This window comes from Siphateles boraxobius, unplaced genomic scaffold (assembly GCF_051911475.1).
Source record: "Siphateles boraxobius isolate OS27281-9 unplaced genomic scaffold, OSU_SipBor_1 55, whole genome shotgun sequence".
Taxonomy (NCBI): Eukaryota; Metazoa; Chordata; class Actinopteri; order Cypriniformes; family Leuciscidae; genus Siphateles; species Siphateles boraxobius.
The window spans coordinates 4,145,268-4,168,039 of record NW_027509181.1 but is presented as its reverse complement, the minus strand read 5'-3'; the positions used below and the strand labels follow the sequence as shown (position 1 = coordinate 4,168,039).

At 40.0% G+C, this 22,772-nt stretch overlaps 1 protein-coding gene across 4 annotated transcripts in view; it reads right to left on the bottom strand.

Moving 5' to 3' along the window:
• The window catches only part of ccser2b (coiled-coil serine-rich protein 2b), a 125,273-nt gene that overhangs the window by 31,180 nt on the left and 71,321 nt on the right, over positions 1 to 22,772 (bottom strand). For all 4 annotated transcript variants that reach the window (XM_077205912.1, XM_077205913.1, XM_077205915.1 and 1 more), the window contains exons 4-6: positions 6,772 to 6,871; positions 5,496 to 5,589; positions 848 to 1,004 (exon numbers count right to left, since the gene is read on the bottom strand). In XM_077205912.1, the coding sequence (XP_077062027.1) occupies positions 848 to 1,004; positions 5,496 to 5,589; positions 6,772 to 6,871 (351 nt within the window). The remainder of the gene's footprint in view (positions 1 to 847; positions 1,005 to 5,495; positions 5,590 to 6,771; positions 6,872 to 22,772) is intronic.

Below are 22,772 nucleotides of genomic sequence, written 5' to 3'. Positions count from 1 at the left end.
GCTGCGTTGGACGCCGCCATTTCTGTATGTTATCGCTCAGCAGAGAAGCTAATGCGCATGTACGACTCTCGGCAGAGATTGTAATGAAGAGAGATGCCTCGGTCGGAAAAAACATGTCTGGCGACAACTTCGACAATGAAATTCATTGTCGACTATTTCTATTATCGATTTTTGTCGACAACGTCGACGAATCGTTGCAGCCCTACACACTACCCCAAGCCAATTCAATAAGGTCCAGTTTGTCTCTTACTGATACAAACACTGACTCAAAATGAACCTTAGTAACTGCAGAAACATCATAGTGCAGTATACAACTAGATTTATAATGTCACTAATATTTAGCTAAGAGGTTTCTAGGGAATTCTGAGTGGTGGTCAAAAGAGCCCAACCAAAGTATCATAATCAACAGACTTTGTAATTATCTTCTGAACCCTCGGACATACATGATATGAAAAGAAGAATTGGGACACCTGACCGGGACTGTAATGACAATGCATTCTAAATACATAGACATTAATATGGAATTGGACCCTGCTTTGCAGCTATAACAGCTTCCACTTTTCTGGGAAGGCTTTCCAGAAGATTGTTGACTGTTTTAGAATTTAAGCACCAAAATGCAATATGCAAGGCAAGGGGATTCTTCAAATATTAAGGTATGAGCAAACACCACTAATTAAAAGAGTTCTGCCAAAGAAATCTGTCAATGAAATGTCCTAAGAAGCCTTACGACATGCTAAGTAACATGCTATCAAAAATTCAGCTATAATAGAATTTGGACACCACTAAGAAAAGACATTAAGAAAAGACATTAAAGGTTATATTGGCATAGCATGCATTTGTATCTGACCTGAAGCAGTGTCTTCAGTTGAAGCAGCTGTTCTGTGAAAGAAGAGCAGTCTTGAACCATGAGTTTCAATGTCAGCTCATCCAGTGTCGAATGATCTGACCTTGACCTATCCAGCCCCTGTCCCCTAAATCCGTCCAATGACTGGAAAATGGCAGTTCTGTAGGTCAGACAAAGAGAAAGTAATCAGAAAGCATTTACCAGGTCAGCCAGAGGCCTCAGCCCACGGTAAAAAATAAAAATAAAAATCTTTAAACAGGTTAGCTGTCCAATGAGAGCCATCTTATCCAAAATCCCCTTGAGTCTGGATATTTAGGAGGTGTGCTGAGAATGTGGCTTTCTGAGACTAATTTGCTTTTTAAATGGATATAAAACAGACACTGTTGCACTTGTGGGGACTAAAGGCTAAATACTGGAACTGTAAATAACAAGATTTTATAACAAAGACTGCTTTCAGAATGTGGGTATTCATTACATAACATTTACTTATTTTTTGTAGGTTACCTTCAGTCTCAGATGATTCTTGCAGACCGCTCACAGTCTGTTCACAAACTATCTGGACTCATATTGAACTCAAAAATGGCAAGACCTAGATACATTTACTGGATAAATTTATGAGTTAGTTTTTGTCTAACTCAGGCTCTTTTGAAAAACGCACTTGTGCCAACATTTCGACACAATTATATCATGTTGCTTCTAGGACGTTTCGCAACACTTTCAAATGGGGTGGCCCAAATGACCAAAATCTTATATCACGATATGAGTATTTCACAATGATACATCATGATATATTGTTATTTCTGCTTTAAAGGTACAATATGTACGAATTTTGTATCAAAATATCCAAAAAACCCTTGCACAGTGTTGTTCTTTCAATTGTGTTTTAAGTGTTCTAAATGTGTTCTAAGTTCTAAGTGTTTTAAGTGCTTTAAGTGCTTTAAAACCCTTAAAGTGTTTTAAGTGCTTTAAAACCCTTAAAGTGCTTTAAAACCCTTAAAGTGTTTTAAGTGCTTTAAAACCCTTGCACAGTGTTGTTCTTTCAATTGTGTTTTAAGTGTTCTAAATGTGTTCTAAGTTCTAAGTGTTTTTAGAGTTCTAAATGTTTCCAAGAATTTGTAAATTCAGAGAAATTCACAATTTTAAGTGCCCGTCCCTGTTCACTTGTCGCCTGTCAATGACATAATATCCGTGTTATCCCTGGTTTCCGCTTGTACTACCATAATAACCATGGCGACAGATGTGGACAAATGCGTAGTGTGTAACGTCTAGCAGCACGCTGTTGTTGTTTCGTTCAAACATTATGGACCATGGCAAGCAGACTTTGGGACAAAAGGAGAACTAAAACAAGGATCAATATCAGCGTGGCATTTTCGAGATGCTGAGAGCTCCATGTCCGCAACTAACTTGGACTTGACAGAGCTTCACGACTTGACAGAGATGCCGCTCTTGTACTTTTATTAGACAGGTGAGCAAATGTACATAAAACAAATCAATGTTATATAGCTCAACATGATGAAATGTTAGAATATGATCAGTATGTTATTCCAATGTTGATCTAGCTTACTGCTAGTCTCATATAGCAAACAAAAACTAACGCATAGAATAACATTATAACTTTCAACACACCCAAATGCTGTTTAGTATGATAGTGTAACGTTAGACCAAATGAAACAGCGCTGCGTTAACTCACAAGTGTAATTCGTCAAATAAACTGACCTGTGTGAGTAGTAATTCAGTGCTTGCGGGAAGTTCGGTAGAATTAAATGTCCTTATTCCTCTATATCTGCAGGACTCGTGTGTTGTACTGATATGTGTCTCATATTAGAAATCGTGACCTGCTTCATACCACAATTAAAAAACATGAATGTTTTCACTCATCCATAAACATTATTAGATCCATCAGCATGACAGCAAGTCCCATCATTCCGCTTATCACTGCGTCATCAACCTACGCCTTTGTTATTGTAAGAGGTTAGCGACCCCAAGCGGCGAAAAAAAATCATATTGTAGCTTTAAATAAGATTTGTATGCTATCAAAACATTTTTGACCCATTGAAATTTCAAAATTCTTGTCACCAAATTCAATTTAAAAAATATAAAAATACTAGCCTAAGTAATAAAAAAAAACTTAAAAAAAACTCAAGCTTACTGAAAGACAAGTAAACAGAAAAAAATAAAAACAAAGAAAATAATTACTCTGTCTCTTCGAACATGGTCCCGGAGACCATCTATGATCTATCTGTCTTTCCCCCTTCTCCACCTTGGGGATCTTCAGTCCCTTCTACTCTGCTGTGGTGGTCTTCTGCTCCACAGTGGGGATTTTCAGTCCCTTCTACTCTGCTGTGGTGGTCTTCTGCTCCACAGTGGGGATCTTCAGTCTCATCTGCTTTACTGTTGTGGTCATCTGCTCTGCCCTGGTGGTCACCAGCTCTGCTGAGATGGTCTTCAGTCCTGTCAGCTGCACCGGCTCTGTCCTGAGTCACCGATCTGCCCCAGTCTCCAGTCCTGCTTCCAGTCCACTGGCCTGAAGATCCCCACGGTGGAGCAGATGAACACCACAGCAGAGTAGAAGGGACTGGAGATCCCTAAGGTGAAGCAGAAGATCACAACAGCAGAGAAGATGGGACTGAAAATCACCAAGGTGGAGCAAATGACCACAACAGCAGAGTATACCGGACTGAAGATTCCCAAGGTGGAGCAGAAGACCAAAACAGCAGAGTAGACTGGACTGAAGATTCCCAAGGTGGAGAAGAAGACCAAAACAGCAGAGTAGACTGGACTGAAAATCCCCGTGATGGAGCAGGCGGAAAGACAAAAGGATCATAGATGGTCTCCGTAACCATGACAGAACAAACAAGCTCAGGGACAAGACATAAAACTCCACAACACAATTCACACCACCAGGATCGTGACACAGGTATACTAGGCTGCTGTCACTTTAAGAACTAAAGAACTAAAGAACTAAGCAAATTACTGTGTTTACGAGTATACTTGCAAAGACAGGCATTTTGACACAAAAGTATGTGTATTAAATGGTTCAAGCCAATTTAGGCGGCAAAATGAACTCAGAAAGCATCTCTCAGTCAGCGCTTAGAAGCCATCTCTCAGACAGAGCACACATCAGTTTAGTTTAGTTTATTTATTTATAAAGCACATTTAAAAACAAAAGTTTGTTGAAACTAAAGTGCTGTACAACAAATATAAAAAAAACTTAAAACAAACACAAAAAAATCAAGAAAACCAAAAGGATACTTTACAAATTTGCAAAATGAAGCGAAATTATATCTCTTTCGCTGCTTTTTGAGCTTCAACAGTTTAAAATTACTTGTTTTTAATTTGCTATGTTTAAAAAAACGTATGCAAACGATGCGCTTTCGTGACCACTCAGCACAGCAATGCCACGTGAACATAACCAGGATAGAGATAATAGTCTAAAATCTCTACTGGTTTACATATTAAATATACTATAAAAATGCGCTTAATTTAATTGAAACAGATGAACGTGAATCCGACAACGCTTTGGTTGGTTGTTGTAAGTATCGCAGCAGTTCAAAAATGAAATTTCTGGTAAGTGACACTGAAAGGTTAATGCTCAACCACATTTAAAAATAACGTACCTCCTACTGTAAATCCTACCCTAAACTTAACCATTAACAACGATTAACTGTTAGCAAAGGCAAATGTAAGAAAAAATGCATGTGCTGAAGCAACTTTGCCATTTTAGCTTGCTTCTACAAGTCTTTGAGTTTCACGGGACAATGCAAAGCAGAGGACAGTGCAATGCTATAGGTGAGAGGTGCTGCCAGATGAGATCCTAATCAGAAAATACACAAATGGAGCTGATTATGTGATGCAAATGTTAAAATGTTATCGTTTACAAATCATGCACTATGGTAAAAGTGTTTTGAGGACATAACATAGTATTGTGCGATGAACTACCTGACAATACGTTTTTATTAATTGATAATCTGCCCGTGTAATCATCATTTGTGTTAAAAGGTATATAAGTTGTTGTTTTACTGTCACTAATGGTCATTTCAACTGGAAACTGCAGCAAATGTTATATATAGGTGTGTTTTTGGAGTTTTACAAAAACGTAGGTAGAACTGGGTCTGAAATTAATGGGGGGTTTGAGCAAAAATGCCGCAAAACTCCAAAATTCAAGATAAGGAAGATCAATTAAGAGAGATCTATTATGGCTATCATAATTACTGTGAAACGTAAAATGAATTTAAAAGTATCGATTGCGGCATTACATTTACAGTAGATTTGCTTATGGTGCATCATATTTCTTTTCACGTGCGGTATGCATCATTGAGAATTATAACCTATCACATATGTTTCTGTTGAGATTATGAATGCAATGTTCAATTTACTCACTGACTGAATTCTGAATATGCATTCACAAATTCTCTCATTATCATAAACAACAAAGTGCAGATTCATTTTGCAGTGTAGACAGCTTCATTGATTATAATGGTAGTTTTTGCAAAAGTGAATAAATCACATTAGACTTGTCATGGACCACTTAAATGTTCTTTGCTTGCTTTCTTTATGCAATTTATTCAGAGTTTGAATAATTGTGCCAAGCGCTGGCATAAAATGTATAACAATTTCACAAAATGTCAAAATGCATAAATGGAATGGTCACCTGTTTTCACACATGCCCCAGCATTGCTGACGTCTCCCCTGAATGGGCCAGCCTTCTTTTTCTGAGCACTCATAAGGTGACATCCCATCAGTATCTACAACAGATATAAGAGTATCAAGAACTAGTTTTGTGAGTGCAGAATTTTCCAACACAATGTGTTTGTGGGTGGCTTTCAGAACATTTATGCTTGCTAGAAGGTTGCAAGGTGGTTGCTTCCAGGCCCAAATTAAATTCCCCTCTCTATTATATGCAGGTCTCTAGATATGGCTAGTGTCCATCTTTCAATATATGTCTATGGGATTTATCCCTGTTTTATCATCGTCTACCATCCACCAATTATCAATAATGGTTCTTATTATCAATGTTTAAAATGTTTCTGCTGCTTAATATTTTTTTGGAAACCGTGATTTTTTTAAAAAGAATTCTTTGATGAATAGAAAGTTCAAAAGAACAGCATTTATTTTAACTAGAAATATTTTGTAACAATATAAAAAACTTTACTGTCACTTTTGATCAATTTAATGCCAATTACTTTTGAATGGTAGTGTATCATGCTTTCCAAAAAAAAGGAAGCACAAATGTTTCAACATTGATAATAAGAAATGTTTCTAGAACACAAAAAAATATGACTCATATGCCCAGGAAAAGGGTCCATTATATGAATTCTAGATTTGTATAGACCGTTAGACTGTATATGAAGCCCCAGTGTTATATTTAATGCATCCTTAAAAATTATAAAAAATAGCAAAGGCTACTTGTAGAGGGGCTTATGGGGATTGTTCTGTACACTATTGATTGTGCTTTATGTATATGGTACAATATTAACTGTAGTACAACTGAACAGCCAGAGGATGAATAATAGAGGATGTACACCTGAATACATTTGTATTCATTCATTACAATATTTACTAGAAGTTAGCAACTGTAATTGGAAATCTAATTTGTGTATTTGGGTGAAAACTTAAAAAGAAACGGCTTGTTTTATTTGTCTCTTTGAAATAGTAATTTAACTATGTGATGCGTGTAACTTGAGAATATTGTAACCCCAACACTGTTAAAAACAAACTCCATGTATGTGAATGCAAATTTTTCCAGCTATGCAAGCTTCATGCACAGTTGTGTTCTTAAATCTATTATATAATCTGTTGTGGCAAACATTACCGGAAACTGTACTACTATACTAGATCTACTTTCTACTACTTTTATCTTTCAAGTCAAATACGCTCATGGCAAAGCAACATTTTCAAGAGAATGCTAGCTAAACTATATCACTCACCGCTGTGTAATGATGTATCTTCAGACAAGTCCAAATCCAACATGAGATCATCGTCCTCCAGGTCACATGACTCCACATTCTCCAGGTTTTTGAGAATGTCCTTATAAATGTAAAATGTGAAAAGAGAGTCATATAACGGAGTCATATAACACCGCAGTCAGGATCTTATACTTATACTTACTTATACTTATTTATTTATTTCAAGCAAAATAGTGTGACAACAGAAAAGATACACAATAATAACAAATTATACACGTATGCTTGAAAATGGAGTGGGAAGAAGTAAAACTTATTAAACCCCACCCCAATCTATAAAAGAATTTATACAAACAAATAAAGGCTGCTTCCTTCAGCAATAATCTCAAAGAGAAAATAATATATAAAAAAAAAAGAATAATAATAATAGTAATAATAATACCTCATTTAGAAACAGTGGTTGCACAGGTCAAAACCATACAATCATACCATACATAATAATATACAGATATTTCCACAGGTAACAATGATTATCCACAGGTAACAATAATTATCAAATACCACAATAGTGGACGAAAGACCACAAAGGTACATAACAATGATTATCAAATACCAACAATGGTAGATGGAATACCACAAGAGTACATAATGACGAACAACTACCAACAATGGTAGACGGAATACCACAAGGGTAAATAAATAACAACTAATCCAACAATCCACACAACATGAAACAGTCAGACCTCATTGTCATTGTAATGGAACCAGACCTTTCGTATGTAAAGACGTTTAAAATTGTGAATGACAAACAGACATAGAGAAACTCCTCCTGGTGGAACCCGCCATTGGAACCACAAAGTTTCCAAATCCTCTCAAACTGTACGACTGCTCCTTATGAGAAAACATATTTTGAATGTTCACAGGTAATAAATAGTGATACGCTTTGAACATGAACTGTGCATTATATAATTTTACAAGATCCTTCATTTTTAATAGCTTTGATTTGAGAAAGGATTTGTGTGTTCGAAATAGGCGGCCTTGTGTATAATTCGTATTGCTCTTTTCTGTAGCAAAAAAAGTGACTGTATTACATTTTTGTAATTATTGCCCCATACCTCTACACAGTAGGTTAGATATGGCTGTATTAAAGCACAATACAGGGTATGGAGTGCATTATAATCAAGGATATGCTTAACTCTACTTATTATGGCAAGGCTTTTGCAGACTTTAGTTGTTTTTTGTCTGATGTGGGCGTTCCAACTTAGCTTGTTGTCTATCGTTACACCCAAAAATTTAATTTCCTGAACATTTTCAATGTGTACTCCATCTATCTCAACCATTTTCTGCGAATCAGCTTGATACTTTCCAAAAAACATCACTTTGGATTTATCTAGGTTTAATGATAATTTATTACTTTCCATCCATTTTTTAAATTTACTTAGTTCTTTGTTTATAACGCTAATCAGTCGCTCCAAACTATCGTTACTATAGAAAATATTAGTATCATCAGCGTACAATACACATTTAACCAATTGAGAAACATTGAAAATATCATCAATATATAAATTAAATAATTTGGGGCCCAATACTGACCCCTGCGGGACACCACAAGCAATGTCAAGACATCCAGAAGAAAACTCACCCATTTGAACAAACTGTAGTCTGTCGCTCAGATAACTTTTCACCCATTTCCCAGCAACTCCCCGTATTCCATATCGTTCTAATTTCTTAAGTAATATATCATGATTAATGGTATCAAAAGCTTTTTTGAAATCTATAAAAATTCCTATTGCATGTTTTTTGTTTATTAGAGCCTTCGATATTTCTTCTGTGGCGTCAATTATGGCCATCGAAGTAGATCTGTTGGGTCTGAACCCATATTGTCCTTCATTAATTAGCTTATGCTTATATATGCTTATATGTAAAAATTTCTAACCGTTTGTCAAAAACCTTTTCAAGGATTTTTGAAAACTGGGGAAGGAGAGAAATGGGTCTGTAATTAGTAAAGTGATTCCTATTTCCATTTTTGAACAATGGTATAACCTTAGCAATTTTCATTTTTCTTGGCACACAGCCGTTTTTAAGCGACAGGTTACAGATATGTGTTAGAGGCTTTATGATACTATTAATTGTCTTTTTTATTAGTACCGTATCGATGGAGTGACAGTCTTTAGATAACTTGTTTTTGGATTTTTGAACAATATTTATTCATTATTTCACACTCACTGACAGGAGAGAGGAAAATAGTACAGTCAATTCTTTCAATGTTCAACTTCAATTCTTGGTTGGGAATTATAGCTGCTAAATCAGCACCAACATTTACAAAGAAATTATTGAAAACATTTACTAATTTATTCATATCAATGTTTTCTCCATTAGAGTCAACAAAATATTCTGGATAATCCGTTATATTTGATCCTTGCTTAATAACACTATTTAATACTGCCCAGGTTCTTTTTATGTTAGATTTATTAGCAATTAATAGTTTTTCATAATAATGTTTTTTCGCCATTCTCATTATAGCTGTCAATTTATTTTTGTACAGCTTGTATCTGTCCTCAGCTTCTTTGGTTTTCGATTTAATAAACAATTTATAAAGGTTATTTTTTTTCTTACATGCATTCTGCAGGCCTTTTGAAATCCAAGGGCATTTTAGATTTTTTTTCGGTTTACTAAATATTCTGATGGGACAGTGCTTGTTGTACAGGGAAGTAAATATTTCTATAAAATTATTCTAAGCCACATCAGTCTGCATCTCTCCATAAATAGTATTCCAATGTTGTAACCTTAATTCATCATTAAATAAATTAATAGCTTCCTCAGTTCGTACTCGTCTATAGTTCACATTGCAAGTTTTAATATGTTTAGAAACATTACAGTCATATATAGTAAAGACTGGTAAGTGGTCAGTGATATCACAGATCAATAGACCATTAACTGTTTTGTTTAAAAGGTTGTTAGTAAAGATGTTATCAATTAAAGTTGCACTGTGAGAGGTAATCCTACTAGGCTTTGTGATGGATGGAAATAAGGACATACTATACATCCTATCAACAAATTCACAGGTAGGTTTGTGGTTGTTTGGGTTCAGAAGGTCAATATTGAAGTCCCCACATACAAATAAGGGCTTATTTATATCTTCAGAAAACAATTTCACCATCCATTCATTGAATAAGTCTACACTTGATCCAGGTGACCTATAGACACAGCTTATAATAATATTCTTTTGCTTTTCATTTTTTAGTTCAATAGTTACACACTCCAATCTTTGCAATCTATTATATTCACTTTTCAATAAAAATAAAAAAAAAGATTCCCATATCTAAAAAATAATAAAAACTGTTGTATAGTGGAAAGATTATAGAATAACTTATTTTTTAACCAAATATGTAGTGTCTTTAACTACTATGCACTAATATTTAGATTAATAACTTAATACAATGCACTTATTGTCTAGATATGTGTATTTACTTGTATTTAAAAAATACATGCTTGTGAAAAAACATCTATAAATATAGATGCAAGCAGCAATTACGTGGCTGAGCCAAGCCCACCAATCGCATAAAGTTGTAGCATTAAGGTGATTCTTTTTGGCTGTTGAAAAACAAGTACCATTGGATTCATTAGGACCCAAGGAATAGAAAGAGGAATTCAAAAAAGCTAAAGACATTCTTGAAAATAGTGCAGCAACCCAAAAATCGCCAGGTAGCCGAAGACGCATACCAAGTTTCGTATCAATATGCCAATGCATTATTCGTAAAATACAGAACTTTGCTCCAAACTTAAAAATGGTCGACGCCAAAAATGGCCAACATGGGCAAACTTGATATAGTTTTGGATATAGACTCTGCATGCTGTATTAAATCTAAAGAGACGAGTTTCATGATTGATCAAACTGTTGAGAAGTTATAAGCAAAATCATAAATATTGTCTCAAGTTTTGTCTCAATACGCCAAAGCATTGCGGAAATATAGCCTAACGTCCACTTTTGCGTGCTAGTCAAATTTGTAAAACTATTTCTCAAAAACTATTGGGTGTGTGTGATAAAGTAATAACTTTTTTAAAACTCAACCTCGGTAAAGATTGGATAAAATCTGAAGGAGACATATCATGAAAACAAAACATTTAATTTTAGGAAATCAGAGGAAAACTGAATTTTGTTTCCAAGCTTTACGGTTCCAGAGGTATCAGTGCATCTTTGACCCACTGGTTGAGTTAGAGGGTTTAAGAGACTTTAAATTTGCTAGGACTCAAAATTTGATTCTCCTCGATGTTCCAAATTTAATGCGTTTTGACCAAAGGGTTCAGTGGGCTGCTATAGACTTTCACTCAAGAATAATAATAAAGAAGAAAACTAAACCTTACCCCTACCCCTTAATACACCCGTATGGCAAAACAACATGAACTACAAATGTAAATAACAAATAATCTTTTTTTGATGCAAGAATTGGGACTGAAAACAATAATTCTGTATTTTAGAGACGGTACTTTACAATAATTTTCTGATATACAAAATGAATTTGGAATTGGCAACTGAAAAAGTATACGGTTTATAAATCCATTAGAATGGTTAAAATGGTCAGTAGCATTGATTGGCTATTCAATTCACAAGCACTAATGCATACGTGGCAGAAAGTGCTACCTTCATCCCTAAACTCTACTTAAAAAAATATATAAATAAAAAATCGGTTTGAGGAAGCGGAGCATACAAGAAGCACTTTAGCCAAAATTAAAAGTACAAACAAATTTAAGCTAAGCATGGGTACTTTAAGGATGAGAAAGCAATTGTCAGAGTAGACTTTAGTGAAGGAGGAAGACAACTGATGCGTGTTCAAGCGAGGAACAGTTCTCATGATGGAAGCCGCCTCCCCTCTCCACAACTCATCTCTCTCAGAAAAGATTTAGTGCCAGCTGAGGACCTCCATTAAAGGACTCTTCCCCATGACCAGCTATCATGGTATGACAATAGAGGAATACTCAGAAGGGAACTGCCGATTTGCAAAGCTGTGCAAGATAAAATTAGAGGTTTCTTGAATGAAAATGTTTTTTAGTTCACTAAAAAATGTTAACAAAGCAACAAACGCCACCAAATACTAAAGTCAATGAACTGTCTGACTTTGATTCTTCTCTGTTTTATAGTCTTGGTCAGTGAAATTCAGCCCTATTATTGTCTGAAGGCCCAGGATATTTTGCTAAGTATTGTTAGGGTGATCACTGGCATCTGGGCAATAGCAAGAGACACGTACTGTATGTATTTCCTTACCTCCATACAGATCATTTTGAGGTAATCATTCTTCATAGTCACACAGCATTTACAGTAAATAGGCATAAAGTGTGAAAATTAAACTGCACCAGTCAACAAAAACATGCAGCTCTGACAAACCATTTGCATGTCCACTGTGCATTTGTAGATGAAGGCAGCACCGCTCTTTATATGTGAATCACACAAGACACACTAAATCAGTTTAGTTTCTGACACGCTGCCAATTGAGAGGATGAAAGCACACAGCTCTACTTGTTGCTCTTAGTTTTCAGGGGTGAAAAATAAGTTACCACTTTCAATATTGGATATTTTCTACTCTGAGTCCTTAACATACCACATAAAATCACAAAAACAGTGATGCTCAAACTATGACTTTCATAATAAAGGATAAATGCAGGGATAAAATGGATCAACAGGTTTCAACTCAGCAATTTATTATTTTTTAAATTAAACTATTATGGACTTTCATGGTTATAAGGTGAAGACAACATTTTATCTCTTCCACCACTCAAAAATCTTAATGACTCAATCTGCACTTCATCAGAAATTATAAAAACACATGGCAAAGTCATCATTGATGAGTGAGAAATCAGCAAGCATAGGTCATGGGTGTGTCTAACCAAAACTCTAACCTTATGTTAGATAAGAACTAAATAGCTTGATTATCCTCCCTAAATTATAGGGCTCGACATTACCACTTGTCCTATATTCCGGGACAAGGGGATTTTTTGACGAGGCAAGTGAAAGGGATTTTTACTTTCCCGACCGGACAAGTAGCCTGTTTAAAACTTCAGACTGACAGAAAATAACTATGGAAGTATCAAAATGCAAGAAGGATTTTGTTACATTAAGTGTAAACAGCGATAAATAATGGATAGATTTCTGGTAACAAGTGCTGCATCCACGCCATGTCGTAATTACCGTAGTCTCAAGATGACAACACGTGACGTAATATTCTGAGCTGTTCACATCCTCGGACTGGGAATTATGCGTGTCTATTGCACCACTATCAACGCCTAAATTAATCTGCAGCAGTCAGGTGGTACAGCAGTCACGTGCTACAACTAGGAACATATTAACTATGTTAATAATAACATAATAAGACATTATTACAAGCTGTAATTAGCAAAAATTAAACAAGCTTTTATAAGCTGTACGAAGTTGTAAACGCTTTTTGCAAGTTGAAATTAATTACGACATGGCGTGACCGTACCTATGGTCGTGCTGTTGAAGCTTGTGCTGCCTGTCTCTTTGAGAGAGATTTTCGTGGAGACATTGAAACAAATGAGAGTAACAGCACGCATAAAGAAACTCGCAGAAGAAACATACAGAGGTAAAAATTCTAAATGTTGATTTTTTTCTTTATTTATAACATATGATATAGTAAATTAACATACACACAGTTGTACCTGCCACTTGTTCTATGTAGCGTATGTGTTTGTTTGTTTGTCCTTCATTGTATCCATTTGAAGGCTAAATGTTGTTTAAGTGTATTATTTACTTATATAATTATTGTCATCACGAGTAATAAACTTATTTAATTTAATTAATATTTTTATTTTTAAATAATAAAATAAAATAAAATAGTTCCAAGAGTTTTTGCTATGGTACTACAACTGGTACAGAGAACCATGAAATGTTACCGGTATAGGTCCTGACTGCTGTCAGTTTGGTACCATTACAACCGTACTTGCATGTGTTTTGGACATATCAGCATGGTACATATTACTATTGACTGGGCCAAGGTTTTGTGACATAGCCATTAAAATGTAAATAAAGTGGGAGAGGCACATATAGTTTCAAGCTGGCCTAGTAAGCACTTGCCTAACTCATCTGTGAAAACAGACATCAGAAAAGATGTGAAAATATGACCTTGCAAGTAGAAACTAAATAACAAACATGTCTGAATTGTACTTGGGAAATATCATTATCTGCAGTCTCTCTCATTTCTTTAGCTCTCAGAGCAGGATTGTTTCCCTCTACTCAAGACACAGGAAGTGCTCCAGAATGAACTTTACTGTGTGCTCCATTTCTGGCCTTTCTTTCCCATCAGACAGTAATTTGCTATTTCATGGTGCGTTTTACATTAAGACAACAAGAGGCTTTTTCTCATACAGCCTCACAGACTTCACACAATGGAGGCACAGCCTTTCAAACATGGCCCAGATGTGACCAGCGCTATTCAAACATACAATTACCTTTCTCATTGCATAAGGAAGCTTGACTTTCAAAGCTTTTGCTTTTGCTTTGCTTTTATGATAAACGTCATATATTTATTTATATATGCAGAGGTGGAAAGATTACTAAAATATTCTACTCAAAGAAAGTACTATTACTTCAATGAAATTTTACTTAAGCACAATTCGAATTACAGGTCTAAAAATCTACTCAAGTAAAAGTAAAAAGTAGCTCATTTAAAATGTACTCAGAGTAAAAGTTACTGAGTTTATTTTTTAACCGCGGGGGAGGGGTGGGGGGTTGTAGACCTATAACTCTCTCAGGTTGTAGATTTTCACAGTATGATAACCATCTCAGAAAATACCATGGTTTACAGTATTAATCAATTATTAAATAAATAAATAAACGGTATTATTAAATTATGGTTGTTATTATTATCATCAGATAAAATGACAATTAAATTAATGAAAAATTTATTTTTAGAATGATTGAATGACATTAGAATGACTTAATTTCAATGAAACTTTTCTAATCAACTAAATTCAATAAATGATAATGAATTATATTAACAACTTATGTTTAGCATTAATAATTTATTAAATTTTTTACGAATAATAAATAGAGTCCTATGCAATGTATTTTATTCAGATTTTTTTTTCTTTTTATGATTAAATACAAATATATTATCAAAAACAGTGGTAATCAAATGAAAATGTAAACTTTCATCCTTTTATTTTTTGGGGAAGTGCTGCAAAGAAGTTCGCTTACGAGAGGTTCTCTCGTATTGTGTAAGCTAGCTTACGCTACGGGTAAAGTCACCTTTTCTCGAGATATTGAAGCCAAAAATTATCCTTAATTTTGCATTTATTGTCAACGCAGTGCAGCAGCCAGCAGACCTAGAGCAGGAAATCTTGCGTGCTCATTGGCTGCCGTGCGGCAACTGCTGCAGCCTACCACTGATTCTCGCGCGTAACCTCGCGCCCTCTACGCGTCACAGCCCGCCAAAATGGGGGTGGCTTAGCATATAAAGGCCAGGCTCAGAGGCTGCGTCACCGATTTCATCATCTTCAGCGAAGCTCTCCGCATCGCTGGATCTTGAGAGAAAGCCATCCGCTGTCGGAATTAGCGACCAGCATGCAGAGGAAATCGCCTGAGGAAGCCGGCCGTCTTCGCCACCTTCAGCCTTCCCTGCCTGCTACGCCATCTGGCGTTGAGTATCCTTTTTGTGCTTGCATTCTGTGAGTGTTCGCCACTGCGACACTCACTCTCTCACTAAATGAGCGCGAGCGTTTGTATCAAAATGCCTCGCCTTTCCTGCGGCTCGTGCAGAGCCCCGCTCAGCGCAGGAGACCGCCAAGTGATTTGCGCTCTCTGCCTGGGCCCAGACCACGCAGCCCTGTACACGTGCACGGTGAAGCGCTTCCGTTGTCAACCCTGCGGGCTCGTCTCGAAGCCTTCACCCCGGACGCTGTCACTCTGGACACCTCTGGACCGCGCAAGAAGCAGCGCCGTGCGCGGAGGATGCTGGAGCCTGTGGCCACAGTGAAGCCCTCGCCGGATCGTATCCCGCCAGCCTCACTTTCTCCTTCTCCGCCCCCTCCCGGACACGCAGCTGCCGGCTTCGGCCCTCACTGCCGCCGCCTCAGGGGGCGAAGCAGAAGGAGCGAACCCAGGTGACAGCTGCTCTATCCTGGCATTGGATAGCGAGGAGTGGTGGAGTTCACATCACTCCGCCTCCTCCTCGATCCAGGAATCCAGCAGGACTCGGGCTGGCGTGGACGGCGAGCTCATGCGCCTCCTTTCTAAGGCCGTCAACCAACTCGGCCTGGATTGGTCAACGCCTAAGGAGCCCACGCCCAATAGGCTACGGCTGCTTCCTACACAGCCGCCGCCCCCCGCCCGTTTCCAGATCTACAGCTCAAAGTCTGCCCTCCCATCCAAAGCCTGCAGGACCACCTCAGCCCTTGTCGCTGCCGCCGGACAAGCTGCTTCCGCCTTGCACTCGATGGCTGTGCTGCAGCTCCTCCAAGCTGATCTCCTCCGTGAATGGAACGAGAAAAGCAAGGACCCCGCCGCCATCACGGATTTGAGGAGCGCGATGGATCTCTCCCTTCGTGCTACGAAATCCGCGCCTCAGGCAATGGGCAGATGCATGGCCTCGCTCACCGTCACAGAGAGGTATCTCTGGCAGACGCTTGCGAATATGAGGGAGTCGGAGCGCTCCGCGTTTCTCGGCGCGCCACTCTCCCCCACTGGTCTCTTCGGCCCAGCGGTGAACGAGATCGTCAACCGTTTCTCCGTAGTATAGAAGACCACGCCGGCCATGAACCTCTTCCTGCCGCGATGCTCTAGCTCCTCTGCAAGCCGCCCACGTTGAGCCGCCTGCATGACACGCTAGCCAGCGCCCAGCTCAGCCTCCGCAGCGTCGACAGGGCAGCCGCCCTAGATCACGCTCATCTGGACGCAGGCCACCTCCGCCCCGGGGACCCCGGCCCAAGATTGCGCTGAAGCCCGAGCAGGGAAAGTCCTCCTAGCAACACCAGAGAGGAAAAGACGGCTGGGTCTCGCTGTGGCCGGACCACCAACAAAATATCTCGTCCTGTCAGTCCCCTCAGAGAAGGCTACTGCAGACACACATTTAGCAGCCAACGAGTCGGCAACACAGCCCGCTCGCCTGCACACAAACGCTGTTTTTATAGCGACCCAGAGAAATCTCAAAAAGTTTATAAATTCTGGTTATCCAGCTCACGCCGAGGGTGTTTCAAGTGTAGAAAAAGTGCCCACAAGTCAGTGCTCACCCCTATACATAAACACGATGCCCCACGTGTCTCTCACAGAGCCCACTCTCATAAAGCTGGCAAATGCCGCTCGAGTACTAGATGAAGAGAATGTGCCCACAAACCTGTGTTCACATCTACTCGCTGTCCGCTCTGTTACACGGCAACAGCCTCACAGCGGCCAAGTTATGAATGTAAGTCACGTGCCAGCTCACGAGCGCTCACGCTTACTGATAAACACTTCGCCCCAGGCTCCGCTCGTACCAAATATCGTCACAAAATGTTCCCCATTCCCAGTAATCGGGCCATCTCAAGTGATACAGACAGTTACAGCTGTCAGCGAGCCGCCGTTCCCGAGATCAGAGGGCGTGCGTGCCCCGCACACACCTCCGGTTCAGTTTCCCGAGCTATACATGTAGAAGCATGGAAGGCTATTCCTGGTGTGTCAGAATGGGTGCTGAACACAATAAGACAGGGCTATTCGCTTCCGTTCGCTCGCCGTCCCCCTCGCTTTCGAGCACAGACCGTTACGAAAGTGAAAGCGGATGTAGCGCATCTACTCCGCGCAGAAATAGCCAAACTGCTGTGCAATGGGGCCATAGAACCAGTGCCTCCTTCTCTGAGCGAGTCAGGTTTTTACAGCCGTTATTTTCTCGTACCCAAGAAGGACGGATCTCTAAGACCCATCTTAGATCTGAGATATTTGAACAAAGCTCTCATGAGACGGCCATTCAAAATGCTCACGACCAGACAAATCCTCGCGCAAATTTACCCGAGGGACTGGTTTTTAGATAAACCAGTCCCTCGGGCGAATTTGCGCGAGGATTTGTCTGGTCGTGATATATATATATATATATATATATATATATATATATATGTGTGTGTGTGTATGTGTGTGTGTACATATATACCGTATAATTATGGTAGGCCTACAGTGGCTGTCTGATACACTTTAAAATAAACCTTTATTATTTTTTGCAAAATTGTTGCTGCATACCCATCTAACACTGGGTAGTTGCGCCCATGCCTCTGTATATATGAAAATGTTCATCCATTTCTCATTTAAAAATAAAAAAAAAACTTCCCATCTTGTTTTTATAATCCAATAAAGTAATGTGTTCAATACTGAAGTAGTTTTTTAGTAGTTCCATCTGTGGATGTAATCTAGAGTTGTAAAATTGTCTTGTAAATTGTAAAGGTTCACACTAATCACTATTGTTTGTATACTGTATGGCACATTGAATACAAGAGAACAGTAAATCATATGCAGTAAATGTATTTAGAAAGAGTGAATACTTTATTTTGTCTTCTTGTGCTGTAAACATTTACATAAAACTATTTCTTGAGATGTGAACTATAAAAAGAGAGAAAAAAGAAAGCATCTTGTTACATTGTCTCTCACAAATATGCGCAACTAACACGAAAGAAAGAAAGAAAGAAAGAAAGAAAGAAAGAAAGAAAGAAAGAGAGAAAATGAAGAAAGAGAAAGAAAGAAAGATAGGAAGAAAGAAAGAAAAAGATAGAAAGAAAAAAGGAAGAAAGAGAGAGAGAAAGAAAGAAAGAGAGAAAAAGATAGAAAGAAAGAAAGAGAGAAAGAGAGAAAGAAAGAAAGAAAGAAAGAAAGAAAGCAAGAGAGAAAAAGATAGAAAGAAAGAAAAAAGGAAGAAAGAGAGAGAGAAAAAGATAGAAAGAAAGAAAAAATGAAGAAAGAGAAAGAAATAGAGAAAAAGATATAGAAAGAAAGAAAGAGAAAGAGAGAGAGATAAAGATAGAAAGAAAGAAAAAAGGAAGAAAGGGAGAAAGAAAGAGAGAGAGAAAAGATAGAAAGAAAGAAAAAAGGAAGAAAGAGAGAAAGAAAGAAAGAAAGAAAGAGAGAAAAAGAAAGAAAGAAAGAAAAAGGAAGAAAGAGAGAAAGAAAGAGAGAAAAAGATAGAAAGAAAGAAAAAAGGAAGAAAGAGAGAAAGAAAGAAAGAAAGAAAGAGAGAAAAAGATAGAAAGAAAGAAAAAAGGAAGAAGGAGAGAAAGAAGAAATAGAGAAAAGGTAGAAAGAAAAAATGAAGAAAGAGAAAGAAATAGAGAAAAAGATAGCCTATAGAAAGAAAGAAAGAAAGAAAGAAAGAAAAAAAGAAAGAAATAGAAAGAAAGAAAAAGGGAGAGAGAGAGAGAGAGAGAGAGCAATAGTGGAGAGAGCACGTTCCCTCTTGCGTCTGTTACTGAAATTACCGTATTCATAGTAATAGGCGAACACACCTTTTTTTTGGCGGCTGGCTTGACCGTGTATTTTCAAACCGCGGCTGGCTTGACCGCAGGTATTTGTGGTATATCGTCCTCCCGATCAAAGTGATTTTTATGTTTTAATTATGTCAAATTATGAATTATCGTCCTCCGGATCACAGTGATTTTTAGGTTTTAAATATGTCAAATTATGTTTTAGGTCAAGAATTGCTTATTTTGGGTGATTTAAATACAGATATGTTGAAGAAAGACTCATCAATGTTTAAGCAGTTCAGTTCATTTTGTAAATCATATGCATTGAAACAAATTGACGTTGACCCAACTAGAATTACTCCAAAGAGCAGTAGCCTACAATAATTGATGTTATTTTAGTTTCAGACATTTCTAGTGATCTTTAAAAGTGGTGTTTTGGAGGTTGGTTTAAGTGGAGGTTGGTTTAAGTGATCATAATATGGTATATGTATGTAGGAAATTAAAGAGAGTCATCAAATAAGTCATCATAATACATTAAAAATTAGATTGCTTAAAAGATATAGTCCAGAAATTTTTGTTGAAGAACTTAGCAAGGCTAATTGGAATGAAGTGATGCAGTTTGATGATGTGGATATAGTATGGGACAGGTTTAAAAAGAGATTTGCAAGATTGAGAGGCCAACATTTTTTTTCTGATGAATGACATTAGTGAAGCTAAGCAGGACTCTAAAAAACTATGGCGAATCTTGAGTGGTTTAGGCTATCGGCAAAAGGTTAAAAGTAAAGATCCAAGAATTAGTCTTAAAATGAATGGTCAATTTCAATTTCGGACCCAAACGCAAACTTTAATACCAATAATAAATCAACACAAAACAAAGGCAGGGCAAGGCCTGAAACAAGAACAAGGGCCGGAACATACAAGACTACAAAACATTCACATATAACATTCAATCCAAGACAAAGACACAAGGCAAACATGAGGGCTTAAATACACTGACTAATTACAAGACAAGGACCACCTGTGAACAATGATCAGACAATTAACAAATGACAAGACGCATGGCAGGATCACATGACGAACCGGGAATCACATGACAGACAAGAACAAGACACACAAAACCCAAACCGTGACATAGCCCCCCACTTAAGGAGCGGATTCCAGACGCTCCTCATGAACAGTCCAGGCGGGAGGTGGAGCAGAGGCGGACCCGGGGGTGGGATGGAGGGCCAGGCCCATGGAGCGGAAGAGGACCTGGAGACTGCGGCAGGACGGAAGGCCAGGATGGAGCAGGATGTGCAGCCGACCAGGGCGGAGCAGACGACCCATCGGGCGGCCAGGGCGAAGCAGACGACCCATCGGGCGGCCAGGGCGAAGCAGACGACCCATCGGGCGGCCAGGGCGAAGCAGACGACCCATCGGGCGGCCAGGGCGAAGCAGACGACCCATGGGGCGGCCAGGGCGAAGCAGACGACCCATCGGGTGGCCAGGGCGAAGCAGACGACCCATCGGGCGGCCAGGGCGAAGCAGACGACCCATCGGGCGGCCAGGGCGGTGAAGACCCCTCGGGCGGCCAGGGCGGTGAAGACCCTTCGGGTGGCCAGGGCGGAGACGACCCCTGCTCAGGAACAGCAGACACCGGCTCAGGAACAGGAACAGACTCTGTGACGACGGCCATCTTGTCTGTAGACACTGGCTCAGAGGCGGCCATCTTGTCCGTAGACACTGGCTCTGTAGAAGTGATGTGAAGCGTCTCTGGATTGGCAGAAGTGACGTGAACAGTCTCTGACTTGGCCATCTTGTCCCGTAGACACTGGCTCTGTAGAACGGACGTGACGCGTCTCTGGATCGGCAGAAGTGACGTGATCAGTCTCTGGATTGGCAGAATTAACGTGAACAGGCTCTGACTGGGCAGACGTGACGTGAACCATCTCTGGATCGGCAGAAGTGACGTGAACAGTCTCTGACTGGGCAGAAGTGACGTGGACAGTCTATGGATCGGCAGAAGTGACGTGGACAGTCTCTGACTGGGCATAAGTGACGTGGACAGTCTCTGGATCGGCAGAAGTGACGTGGACAGTCTCTGGATCGGCAGAAGTGACGTGGACAGTCTCTGGATCGGCAGAAGTGACGTGGACAGTCTCTGGATCGGCAGAAGTGACGTGGACGGTCTCTGACTGGGCAGAAGTGACGTGGACAGTCTCTGGATCGGCAGAAGTGACGTGGACAGTCTCTGGATCGGCAGAAGTGACGTGGACAGTGTCTGGACGTGGCTGACGTGACGCTCTGGCTGGACGTGGCTGACGTGAAGCTCTGGCTGGACGTGGCTGACGTGAAGCTCTGGCTGGACGTGGCTGACGTGAAGCTCTGGCTAGACGTGGCTGACGTGAAGCTCTGGCTGGACGTGGCTGACGTGAAGCTCTGGCTGGACGTGGCTGACGTGAAGCTCTGGCTGGACGTGGCTGACGTGAAGCTCTGGCTGGACGTGGCTGACGTGAAGCTCTGGCTGGACGTGGCTGACGTGAAGCTCTGGCTGGACGTGGCTGACGTGAAGCTCTGGCTGGACGTGGCTGACTTGAAGCTCTGGCTGGACGTGGCTGACGTGAAGCTCTGGCTGGACGTGGCTGACGTGAAGCTCTGGCTGGACGTGGCTGACGTGAAGCTCTGGCTGGACGTGGCTGACGTGAAGCTCTGACCGTCTCTGGACCGTCTCTGGCACAGGATCAACGGGCTCTGGCGCAGGATCAACGGGCTCTGTGCTGGACAGAACCAGCGGTGAAGGCTTTCTGGCTGGACGGTCTCTGGCACAGGATCAACGAGCTCTGGCGCAGGATCAACGTGCTCTGTGCTAGACAGAACCAGCGGTGAAGGCTCTGTGCTGGACGGGACCAGCGGTGAAGGCGCTGTGCTGGACGGGACCAGCGGTGAAGGCGCTGTACTGGACGGGACCAGCGGTGAAGGCGCTGTGCTGGACGGGACCAGCGGTGAAGGCGCTGTGCTGGATGGGACCAGCGGTGAAGGCTCTGTGCTGGACGGGACCAGCGGTGAGGGATCAGCGGGCATGACGGTCGTGAGAACATCCACAAATGCTCCAGTAAATATCGAGCCGCTTATCCGAAGGGCAAGGTCAATATATTGGATTAAGGTCCATTGAGGGGTGTTATCAGGCATTAGGTAATCAAGAATGTCCGTAAGCCCATAACAGAACATGTCCTTTAAGACACTCTCATCAAAGTCCACCCCATGGCAGAGCTCACAAAATTCCTCCACATACTTCTCAATAGGGCGGTCACCTTGGCTGAGACGGAACAGGCGAGTTGCTGGGTCCATGTTTGGTCTTGGATTCTGTTATGAATGATCCACTGGAGGTGAGCTGGTGAGGACCCAAACGCAAACCTTAATACCAATAATAAATCAACACAAAACAAAGGCAGGGCAAGGCCTGAAACAAGAACAAGGCCCGGAACATACAAGACTACAAAACATTCACATATAACATTCAATCCAAGACAAAGACACAAGGCAAACATGAGGGCTTAAATACACTGACTAATTACAAGACAAGGACCACCTGTGAACAATGATCAGACAATTAACAAATG